General features: G+C 42.0%; 1 protein-coding gene across 1 annotated transcript in view; it reads right to left on the bottom strand.

Annotated features, from left to right (window-relative positions):
* The window catches only part of LOC133283352 (unconventional prefoldin RPB5 interactor-like), a 64,938-nt gene that overhangs the window by 18,533 nt on the left and 33,517 nt on the right, over positions 1-12,888 (bottom strand). The window contains exons 4-5 of the mRNA XM_061480043.1: positions 6,369-6,447; positions 3,901-4,036 (exon numbers count right to left, since the gene is read on the bottom strand). Coding sequence (XP_061336027.1) covers positions 3,901-4,036; positions 6,369-6,447 — 215 coding nt within the window. The remainder of the gene's footprint in view (positions 1-3,900; positions 4,037-6,368; positions 6,448-12,888) is intronic.

The raw sequence follows: 12,888 nt of genomic DNA, 5'->3' as shown, positions 1-12,888 counted from the left end.
CTATCCCCCTTCTTGCCCCCTGCTCCTGGAGGGATGGGGAGGAGAATCAAAAGAATGTAAACCCCACAGGCTGAGATAAGAACAGTCCAGTAATTAAGGTATGATACAAAAACCCTACTACTACCAACAGTAATAATAATGAGAAGGTAAATAAGAAGGGTAGAGAATATAAATATAAAACTAAAAGGGGAAAAGGAAGATAAAATATAAACACAAGTGATGCACAATACAATTGCTCACCAGCCGCCAACTGATACCCAGCTCGGCCCCAGCAACAATCTGGGCCTTTGGGGTAACCCCCCAGTTTCTATACTGGGCATGATGTGCTGTGGTATGGAATACCCCTTTGGCTAGTTTGGGTCAGGTCTCCAGTCCCGGCTTCCTCCCGGATTCCCATGACCCTCCTCACTGGCAGAACATGAGACTGAAAAGTCCTCGATCAGGGTAAGCATTATTTAGCAAAACCTAAAAACATTGGTGTGCTATCAGTGCTGTTCTCAGGCTAAAGTCAAAAACACAGCACTGCATTAGGTACTAAGAAGGAGAAAAATAACTGTTACAGCTGAACCCAGGACAATGAGCCATGTCATCCACCACTGGACATAGCAGTGACCACCTCTCACATGCACCTTTTATTCTTCACTTAATTCCCATCAATACAGAATCACAAAATCATAGAATAGTTAGGGTTGGAAAGGACCTTAAGATCATCTAGTTCCAACCCCCCAGCCATGGGAAGGAACACCTCACACTAAAACATGTCACCCAAGACTCTATCCAACCTGGCTTTGAACACTGCCAGGGATGGAGCACTCACAACTCCTTTGGGCAACCTATTCCAGTGCCTCACCACCCTAACAGTAAACTTCTTCCTTATGTCTGACCTAAACTTCCCCTGTTTAAATTTTAACCTGTTACCCCTTGTCCAATCACTACAGTCCCTAATGAAGAGTCCATCCCCAGCATCCTTATAGGCCCCCTTCAGATACTGGAAGGATGCTATGAGGTCTCCATGCAGCCTTCTCTTCTCCAGGATGAACAGCCCCAACTTTCTCAGCCTGTCTTCATACGGGAAGTGCTCCAGTCCCCTGATCATCCTCGTGGCCCTCCTCTGGACTTGTTCCAACAGTTCCATGTCCTTTTATGTTGAGGACACCAGAACTGCACACAATACTCCAGCTGAGGTCTCACAAGAGCAGAGTAGAGGGGCAGGATCACCTCCTTCGACCTGCTGGTCACACTTCTTTTGATGCAGCCCAGGATACAGTTGGCTTTCTGGGCTGTCAGAGCACACTGCCGGCTCATGTCAATTTTCTCATCAACTGACACCCCCAAGTCCTTCTCCACAGGGTTGCTCTGAATCTCTTCTCTGCCCAACCTGTAGCTGTGCCTGGGATTGTCCCAGCATCATCCACAGCTTTTTTTAGTGTTTGAGGCACCCTCCAAAGTTCAAATCAAAGAGTGGTGGTGATAGTTTTCATACAAAATGCTCTCATCTGTGCTTTCAGCTCTTCAAAGTAATCTCAATATATGTAAAAGTCTAGTGTGAGACCAATTTTTCTCAGGTTTTTATTTTACATTCATAGTAAATGTGATGCTCAGCTGTTTCTTAAACACCACAAATGTTTCATTAATTACCTGTACATCTAAATATTATTCCAGAGCCATCCACGTTACACCGCTTCTGAAACACCAGCTCACAGTGCTGCTCTCCAGACAGAAACGCACTGGTTTGCTCCATTAGTGTAAGGATACTCAGCAGTTATACACTGCGCTTTAATTTAAACTACTGTACAAGCATTAACTAATCTGCCCAGAGCCCTGCAGCGAGGCAAGTATTACTCTCTTGTTTTACAGATGAAGGAACAAATAGTTTAAGTTATTTGCCCTGGGTCACCCAGCACTGTCATTGGACAGCCGGGACTATGATGATGCTCTGTCTGCAGCCAGCCTGCCAGGTCACTCACGCCTGCCCTGCCCGCGGAAAGCAAAAGGAGAGAGACCTTCCTCCCATCGGCAGCAGGGGAGACCTTCCTCCCCATTGGCCAAAGGGGAGACCTTCCTCCTAGTCGGCTGTGTCGTGGTTTAAACCCAGCCAGACAGCTCATTCACTCACTCACCCTTTCCACCCTCTTTTTTTCCTTCCCCAAGGGGAAGGGATGGGGAGGAGAATCGAAAGAATGTAACTCCCACGGGTTGAGATAAGAACAGTCCAGTAACTAATGTATAACACTAATCACTACTGCTACCACCAATGATAATAATGATAAGAGAAAATAACAAGGGAAGAGAATACGATACCACCCGCCAAAACAAGCCCAACCCAGAAGAACCTGTGCCCTTCCGGGTAACTCCCAGTTACCTCCCTGGGCATGACGTGCTGTGGTATGGAATACCCCTTTGGCTAGCCTGGGTCAGGTGTCCTGTCTCTTCTTCCTCCCGGCTTCCCCTCCTCCTTGGCAGATCATGAGACTCACAAAGTCCTTAGTCAGAGTAAACGTTACCGAGCAGCAACTAAAAACATCGGTGTTATCAAGCACTGTTCCCAGGCTGAAAGTCAAAACACAATGCTGCACCAGCTACCAAGAAGGAGAAAAACTGACTGCTACTGCTATATCAGGGCAGGCTGAAGGACAGACCTTCCTGTGGCCAGGACCCCATGAGGAAAGGGTCACCTGGAAAAGGGCTCATTCACCTAACTGCAGGGGAAGCTCAGGGTTTTGTGTTTTCAACTTGCCACTGTGCATCATGAACACCTCCAGCGTCATTCACTGAATTTTAAAATGCACCATACAGAGCGAGAAACAATTCACTTTACAAACTAAAAAGTTTTTTTAATTCATTGAGACCCCCATAAAAAGGCTCCATAGTCTCCTTCTCTTACTACCCTGTGGTTTAAGCTTCTTAGAGACTTTTAAGACAGATTGAACCAGAGGCTGTTGTCCAACTTTGTCACATCCAATAATCTGAGAAAAGTCTGTGCTTTTCCTTCCTTAACGTTTACATCAAATATTTTAGGCCCTCATTCTTTCTAACATAAAGAGGTTTCAAAGTGCACCATGCACACTACTTACTGGTGTCCCTGGCTCTTCAAAGCCAAGATCTCATCAACAACTAAAAAGAGCTGAAAACAAAACCAGGAATTGTCTTGTCTGACTCTGTGATGTGCTGCTATGGAAGATAAATTTGGTGGTCACCAACAGCACGACATCTGGGGAGAAGCAGTGGATCGATAGGAACGCTGAGGGCAGGAGGCAGAAATGCAGCTGAGCAGCAAGTAAGAAAAAAAACCAAACCAACAAGCAGGAGTAAAGCATGTGCAGAGAAAGAAGAAAGCTGGAAAATTATATGGACAAAAACAAACAAACTAACAAAAAAAACTAAAACAGAGGAGAAGGCAGCAAAGAAAGACAAGAGAACAGAATACAGGTTTATAATAGATATGCAGAATATATAAACAGAATATAAGGTAACTAAGAGCAAAAGTACAATGTGATGTCTACTTTCTGGAAGAAAATACAGCATTTCTCACATTAAAGAAAAGTGAAAGGGGGTTTTAGTTTGGTTTGTTTTTTCTTTTCTTTTTTTACTTTTTCATATATCAAACATGAACAAATATTGACTGTTCTTGTATTCTAACATCTAACATCAAAACCTGAATTTTGGTAACTTAAGCTGATGCATCACTGAAAAAGAAAAAAGAAGCTCTGGCTAGATCCTTAAAAAAATTAGACATATCCAATAAAATATAAAGATGGAAAATAAGGTGCTAAACTGGTATTACATCTGAATAAGACTTCTGTTAGCAAGCTCATAAAATCACAGTGTATATGCTACTAATTTTATATATTAATACAAAAACAATTTTGACTATTAATTTATGTTCAGAAGCATACATACGTTTTTTTCTGTGCTCAACCAGCTCAACAGCCTGTTTTGCTGAGCATTTTGAAAACCAGTTCTCCCCAAGCAGAACAGTAACCTCATTACTGTGGACAAGTTTTCCTGGCATGAAGGCAAGAGGACCAAAAGGTACCTGTGAAAGGCAGAGAAGAAACTGCTGAAAATTACAAATGAAAATAAAGCCTAGACAGTCATTCATGCCTTAGTTTTTAGCAAAAAATAAAATACAGAGTTAAAGAAATAAAAATTCTACAGCAGTTATTTAATGACTAACCCCTCGTATCTATTCAAATGACCAGATCAATTTAAATTTAGTATTGTACTTACAAAATCTGAAAAGTATTTAACTAGACAAGTTGGTTTGTGACATAAAATTATAGAATAGTGGAATGCTCGCATGGAAAACAATCCACTTAATCTAAACATGTAAGCCTTGATGACAAAAATATTATCATTTGGGTGAGTTACATATTTGTTATACACAGACTACATTCATCTCCTAATAACAGCAAGTTTACCTTTACTAAAATGTTAAAAATACTCAAACTTAACTCAAACTTAAGTTGCTTTTCTCAATATCTGTCTTGCTAATAGTAAGTAACTAGAAACCTCAGTGTGAGTTTGCGGAGCTACTAGCAGGATCAGACTGTGCTTAAGCTCACTTTGTTTTATCATTCACCAGTCCTCAACCTTCAAGCAATGCTCCACCAAGCAATACCTATCCTCTAATGACTCTCCAAATACTGACTCAGAATACTTCAGACAGGAGTACACTGGGGATAAGCACATTTTACAACTTTAAGAGGTGCTTCTTAAGATGTGTAAGCCCTGTTCTAACACATATTACAATGCCTGGAACATTGTTTTCATGAATTAAGAAACCTTCTACAGCCCACACTTTACAGACAGTGCTTGGGCAAGTCCTGTTCCTAAGAAGCCTTGGCCACCCTCACGCCTGCCTCCTGCACCAGCCCCCTCAGACCTACTGCCACCTGTCTGGCTGACTTTGGGCTTCAACTGCAAAGGAGACCAAAATCAAATTGAAGTTAAAATGAAGGTGGCAAAACACTAAAAACCACATCCACTTCATGTTTTCTCTTTCTTAGGGTAAAAAGAGTTCTGTCTCAGCCAGTTTGTATCAGTTCCTTCTACTTTATTCCTCTGCCACCTCCTTCATTTCCTCAGGATAGCCACTTGCTTTCTCAACACATTTATACTGAAGCAGAGCACTTGGCCTAGTGGATCAGTTCCCTTGGAAAGTGTTCTTCCCTAGTTCCAGTATCCAGAAGGGTACCATGACTTTAAACAGTTCTCCAGCAGGCAGCATCCTGACATTAAGTCTATGCCAAATGCACTTTTCCTACACATGTACCCTTCCCAACTTGGTTTTCAAGTAGCAGACTGCACTATTTGCCTGTACACTCTTCCCCCAAGATGATGAAAGCAAAACTGAAAACATATGAAAATATTTGGCTAACAGGATAGGAACCACTTACATACATTTAAAATAACAGATGTGAGTTGACACTGCTGCTTTAACTAAGAATAAGCCCTAGCTAGCTTTTTTTATTTAAAAAAGGGGGTTTGCTATGCTTCAAAACAACACAATCTTTTTGCTTTACAACATATGGCCACACATATACACATAGTAAATGGACTACACACATAAAATCTAGTGCTGAATCATTAGCACAGGAAAGGGAAACACTCTCTTTTTCCACATGGTAAGAATACTTCAACGCCGTCTTACTAACAACTCAACTCTATATGCTGAGCCAAGCTGTCAAAGGAAGAAAGCAGCCAGGCACTCTGGGATGAAATCAGCCATTCAGTTATTTACAGTACAACTTCCCTCCCTTCAAAGATATAACTTGAATTGGACCTGAGAAGGGAGGAGGGACAAAAGAAAGAGAGAAAAGCCAATTTGGTCAAAATTCTGGTGAGCCAACAGGGTAAAGTTTACACAGGGAGCTGTGCAGCTGTTAGGGAAGATTCAAAGCACCAGAAAAGATCGCTATGTCAATATGAAGATCTGTGAAACAAAAATTAGCAGCACCTTTTTACGTAAAAATCAATGTTCTAGGGTTTATTTCCATGAATCAGGAAATACTATGGCCACGCTCTTCTCAGGAAATGAGTAAGTAACATAAGTCATGTTATGACTGCACTGCTGAACTCAGGACATTCAGTCATAATTACAGTTTTCTATACAATAGAATTACATATCAAATATGTCAGGTTTACTATTAGCATTTATGTCATTGGTTCTCAGTTGTCAGAAACACTGTAATTTACAACGGTTTTCAAAGAGAAAGAAACAAAAGCAAAGGTTTAACTATTACCATAATAACCATAACATTACGAAGTACTACACGGCCACCTGAATAACACCTCACTACCAGTGCAGATATCAGTTACTAAAAATTTTAGCCCATTTCCTTGTGTGAACTCTACAGCGTACATACCATGATATCATAAGACAGTTTATTAGGCGATGTATGGAGTCGATCCTGAAGAGCCTCATAATCACTCTCCACCTTCTTCCTGTTGACAAATTCGAGATGATTCAATTTCATGTCTAAGGTAAAGAGTTAACATTTTTCTGCTAGTAATTTAACAATACACAAAAAATACAGAAAAATAAACTATTTTACTCGTAAACACATACATAGATTAATAACTTATTTATAAAAGACTTGGAATAACAAACATAATATATTATTTTAGAATAACATGTATTAAAATAGGGTCATGATTATTTTAGATTGTGCATGTCTCTTTCTGAATTTGAATTTTCTATGGTGCAAATCAGTTCTTTCACAAGGATCTGGCATTTCTCACTGCATGTTCAAGTTGAATAGTTATGCCACCATCAATATTTAGAAAAATAACTGAAAATCCAGTTTATACTTTATAAGAGACAAATTCTTCCAAGTAGCACTTGTAATAATGAATTCATGACCTTGGTTTGAGCTGACATAAATGGGCAGCATTTTAATTCATTCTGATTTTCATGTGAACTTTGTGTTCCTACAAGGAGTCAAGATGTGTGAAAAATGGCTTGACCACCAGGATTCTGTCCCATCTTCAATCCTTAACAAGGAACATTGCAGGTGAGGAACATCCCTTCTGCTGCCTCTCCATACAAAATGTAAACAAGGCTCATGCTGCATGTTGCCACCCAAGAGAGAAATGGCTTAGAAGACTTAGACAAATTATACCCACAGCAGATACCTGGATCTCCAGAGGACTTTGCAAGATGAAGCATTTCATTTGCTGCAGGGATTTTTATTTGTGTGCAAAACAAGCAAGTAGAAACCCTCTAAAAAACGCCTTCTTTTGACAAGACATTATTAAATACTTAAATTCAGCTGGAAAACTCTTTAAACGGACTACTGCCGTTCTGAAGGTGGTCAGAAATCAGCTCCTGCTTGAAGTAGCTGGCATATAAATGTCAGGGTTGATGATATTAGAATCATAGAAGAGTTAGGGTTGGAAAGGACCTTAAGATCATCTAGTTCCAACACCCCTGCCAAGGGCAGGGACACCTCACACTAAATCATGTCACACAAGTCTCTGGCCCTGAACACCACCAGGGATGGAGCATTTACAACTTCCCTGGGCAACCCATTCCAGTGCCGCACCACTCTTTGTCATGGTTTAAACACAGTCAGCCAGTCAGCCGCTCAGCCTCTCTCTCAGCCCCTCCCATTCTTGCCCTACCCCTGCTCCCGGAGGGATGGGGAGGAGAATCAAAAGAATGCAACTCCGACGAGTTGAGACAAGAACAGTTTAGTAACTAAGGTATAAAAGAAATCACTACTGCCACCAAAAATAATGATAATGCTAAAGGAAATAACAAGGGAAGAGAATACAACACCTCACCACCCACCAACCAATAACTTGCCCCCCCAGCCCGAGCGAGCACCGACCGATACCTCCTCCAACCCCGCACTTCACTAGCCCTTCCGGGTAACTCCCCTAGTTCTACATCCTCGGCATGACATGCTGTGGTATGGAATACCTCTTTGGCTAGTTTGGATCAGGTGTCCTGTCTCTGCTTCCTCCCGACTTCCCCTCCTCCCTGGCAGAGCATGAGGCTCAGAAAGTCCTTGGCCAGACTAAACATCTGAGCAGCAACTAAAAACATCCTTGTTATCAGCACTACTCCCAGTCCGAAAGTCAAAAACACAGCGCTGCACCAGCTACTAAGAAGGAGAAAAATGACTGCTACTGCTGAACACAGGACAGTATGCACCCCTTAGTCCATACCATTCACGTCATGCTCAGATCCCACATTTTCCATCTACCATCACCCTTATCTCAGTGCACTCTTATCTTAGTGCATGGACCAGTCCCTAAAATGCTGCTGAGTCTATTCGGTCCATGATGTCAGGTTCCATCTCTTGTAACAGTCTTTCGGGACAGGAGAGGCTGTGTACAGTGTTCACACTCATGATTAAACTGGGCAATAGTGTCCATTGCTAAGTCCACCCCTCGATCATGAGTCCATCTCTATGTTGCATCTCTGCCCTGATGGCCTGAAGTGCCATGGGCCCACTAGGCCCAAAATTATTCACCCTTCCCTTCAACAGTTTATGCATCTTGTCGCTGGAGACTCCATACAGTTGCCTTTTATCTACAATGCTTCCAAAGCACTGGAGGGGCCCAGTGGACTAGATACTTGCCCATACTGTCCCACACACCCTGACACTCATGACTGTCCAGCCTTGGGGAAAATCTCTTGTTGGTCCTCCTATATTGTCATCTAATCCTAGACAAGACCCAAACACAACTCCTCTTAACTTTCAAGATCAGACGAAATGGTCATGGATAAAACACACTGTATTTGTGCCAACATGGTGATCCCAATCACAATCAGCAGGCAGGTCCCAAGGGTACCCAAAGGACATTCAAAACCTTCAGAACTCTCAAATGATGCTGCTGTACTTGTCACTGGGGCTGGTGTAGCTGCCGTGCTTGCCAGCTCTCTCACAAGCAGCTTCTCTTTTTCTGAGTCCAGATCTTCCTCTGACTTGCTGGGAAATGCTGGGTGGTCTCCTGCATCCTCCACTTGTCCCGGGTGCCCAAGGCTGGACCCAGCTGAGGCTCCCAAAGGCCTAGATACCTAGCCCAACCCCACAGTTCACTAGCCCTTCCGGGTAACTCCCCTAGTTCTACATCCTCAGCATGACATGCTGTGGTATGGAATACCTCTTTGGTTAGTTTGGATCAGGTGTCCTGTCTCTGCTTCCTCCCAACTTCCCCTCCTCCCTGGCAGAGCATGAGGCTCAGAAAGTCCTTGGCCAGACTAAACATTTGAGCAGTAACTAAAAACACTGGTGTTATCAGCACTGTTCCCAGGCCGTAAGTCAAAAACACAGCGCTGCACCAGCTACTAAGAAGGAGAAAAATGACTGCTACTGCTGAACCCAGGACACCCTTACAGTAAAGAACTTCTTCCTTATATCTAACCTAAACTTCCCCGGTTTAAGTTTGAACGTGCTACCCCTTGACCTATCACTACAGTCCCTAATGAAGAGTCCCTCCCCAGCATCCCCATAGGCCCCCTTCAGATACTGGAAGGATACTATGAGGTCTCCACGCAGCCTTCTCTTCTCCAGGCTGATCAGCCTCAACTTTCTCAGCCTATCTTCATACGGGAGGTGCTCCAGTCCCCTGATCGTCCTCATGGCACTCCTCTGGACTTGTTCCAACAGTTCCATGTCCTTTTTATGTTGAGGACACCAGAACTGCGCACAATACTCCAGGTGAGGTCTCAGAAGAGCAGAGTAGAGGGGGATTATCACCTCCTTTGACCTGCTGGTCACACTTCTTTTGATGCAGCCCAGGATACGGTTGGCTTTCTGGGCTTCGAGCGCACACTGCTGGGTCATGTTCATTTTCTCATCAACCAACACCCCCAAGTCCTTCTCCACAGGGCTGCTCTGAATCTCTTCTCTGCCCAACCTGTAGCTGTGCCTGGGATTGTTCCGATCCAGGTGTAGGACCTTGCACTTGGCATGGTTAAACTTAATTAGGTTGGCATCAGCCCACCTCACAAGCCTGTCAAGGTCTCTCTGGATGGCATTCCTTCCCTCCAGTGTATCAACCAAACCACACAGCTTGGTGTCATTGGCAAACTTGCTGTGGGCACACTCAATCCCACTGTCCACGCCACCAACAAAGATGTTGAACAAGACTGGTCCCAACACTGATCCCTGAGGGACAACACTTGTTACCTGTCTCCAGCTGGACATCAAGCCATTGACTACATCTCTTTGTGTGCGGCCATCCAGCCAATTCTTTATCCGCTGAGTGGTCCATCCATCAAATTTATGTTTCTCCTATTTAGAGACAAGGATGTTGTGTGGGACAGTGTTGAATGCTTTACACAAGTTCAGGTAGATGACATCAACTGCCTTGCCCCTATCCATCAGTTCCATAGCCCCATCATAGAAGGTCACCAAATTGGTCAGGCAGGATTTCCCCTTAGTGAAGACATGCTGGCTGTCACCAAGCACCTCTTTGTTTTTCATGTGCCTTAGCATGCCTTCCAGGAGAATCTGCTCCAAGATTTGGCCAGGCACAGAGGTGAGACTGACTGCTCTGCAATTCCCTGGGTCATCCATTTTCCCTTCCTTGAAAATGGGGGTTATATTTCCCTTTTTCCAGTCATTGGGAACTTCACTTGACTGCCGTGATTTTTCAAATATGATGGACAGGGTCTTAGAAACTTCATTCGCCAGCTCCTTCAGGACCCGCGGATGGATTTCATCAGGTCCCATGGACTTGTGTACATTCAGGTTCTTAAGATAGTCTCGAACCAGATCCTTTCCTACAGTCTGCCTAAGGTCTTCTATACTGTTTAATTGTACTTCAAAACAGTAAATGTGTATATGGTAGTAAATTCTGCAATAAAAGGCAACTTGAAGGCATGGAGCAGCACACTTAACAACACTAACCTGAGATGCAAATTACAGGTTTTCTGAGAATTCAGGAAATCAATCTATAAATGTGCTGAAAAAAATGAATGTCATAGTTGATAGCACAACTCTCAAAATATTATAATTGATTTTCCTAGATTCATAAGCAGAGTGAAATCCTTTTCAGTATTCATTATGAAAAATTATCTGATACTCCTGTGTTTGACTCATTTGCTTCCATAGTTGAACTTTGCAGTAATCACCCTACTTTATATCTGGAGTGCTTCATGCTTTAAGCTGCTGAACAGTCTTGAAAAAAAGAATTTAGGCTTTTATGCCATTTGGACATCAAAGCGTATTTCATATAACTGATTTACCAAAGATGCTTGCTGCTGCTTTGGTTTGACAGCAGATTTTTCCCCAACATTTTAGGCAAGTTTCTCTGTCCACATCGAAGTGAAAATACAATTCACTTCCTTCAAGGAGGAAGGAAAAAGTCATGAATCTTAACAAAATTCACTGAGATGATGGGGTGGGGGAGCAATATAATGACAACTTGGTATCAGTTATAACAATCAATTACTTAATATTTACAGAATCTAGCCTTTGCCTCACAGAGATCTCTATTTGAGAAATGGACACTGATGCACTCCAACCATCTGCTGAAAAACAAACACAACCTCCAAGACAAAGGCCTGGCCCAGTCCTCAAATTCAAAATTCTTCTGTGTCACTGAATACTTAAAAGGTCTTATATGAATAAATTACTTAGATGAAACAAGAGCTCTCGGATCTTGCACAGATCAAGATCAAGGGTACTAAATTTTAATTTTTTTTTACAGAAAATCAGATGCTGTATAAACTATTTTTCTACATAAAAGGTAACAGTAAGTTAGAATTTCCTTTTGACATGCTATGCCCAAATCACCCAAGCTCATGGTGCCATGGCCAGAGTTTGCATAAAAGCAAACACATAAACAACTCCTTCCAGAGCCCTCCCAACCCCACTCCACAAGCCTCAGCCATTTTTGTAAGAGGAAATAACTGTCACAACTTCACAAACTTTTAAAAATCTGTTTGAATTTTAAGGCTTTCTGACAATTTGTTTCTTTCTGAAAAATACTGTCTCTTAGTAAAAGAATGTAGATGCAGAATTTCACACAGGACCGAATTGGTAGGGACACTGCAAAGCTCCTGATACAGTATGCGTGCTGGAGATATTCTGACTGCCTTCACCACAGCAGCACCAGGAGGAACTTCAGTAATATTTCCCTTATTGAAAATCAGTGCAGTCTCTGAATTTTAAACATAAATGAAACACTAGTTTTAGATTTTTTTTTGTGAGCCAATAGTTAGAATGCAATATGATGATGTGTATAGATTGCTTTGATTTTTTTTCCTCTTATCCAGTGCTTGCAGCCTATGTGCATTTAAAGTAAAAACATTTGAGACACACTAAATATAAATTATTTGCTTGGAGACCTTTCAGGCATGAAGAAAAAGCCTCTTAAAATATTTTTAAATATTATATGCTTGATGGTGTATAACCAAAGGTTTAATCTCACCACTAAAGGGGCAGTTTCTGTGATTCTGCAATAACCCTTCAGACAACAATCAAGACAGCTCCTGTTGTTCTCTCAGTAAAATCATGGTAAACACAGCATGGATATATTGTAATTTGATATCTGCAAGATCAACTGTTATATCTCACAGTAACATATAAGGTTTCATTCACCATTAAATGTACATTTGCCTCACATGCCATAGAAAACTAGTATTTACTAAGCATGTTTTCTATTAACCATAGATTGCCAACAGAGAAAAAAAGTGCCCAGAGATATTTTTTATGTAACAAACCATTTCTTTCTAAGCATCACAAACTAAGCTTTATCACATACTTTACTGGGGGGAAAAAACAGGGAAACATGACTTTCAGAGTGGTTTAGAACATGGAGGGGAGGGAAGCAGAATTTCCTACTTGCTCCATAGTTAGAAAGGTACCAAGAATCATTAATTCTACCCTGGCAGTACTTTTGCACCAACCAGGCAAATTCAGCATT

Source organism: Pezoporus flaviventris, unplaced genomic scaffold (genome assembly GCF_033815535.1).
Source record: "Pezoporus flaviventris isolate CSIRO_AGI_PZ_B2104156 unplaced genomic scaffold, CSIRO_AGI_Pfla_v1 ptg000166l, whole genome shotgun sequence".
Taxonomy (NCBI): domain Eukaryota; kingdom Metazoa; phylum Chordata; class Aves; order Psittaciformes; family Psittacidae; genus Pezoporus; species Pezoporus flaviventris.
Note: the sequence above shows the minus strand (reverse complement) of the source record. Positions and strands in the feature narration are given on the sequence as shown.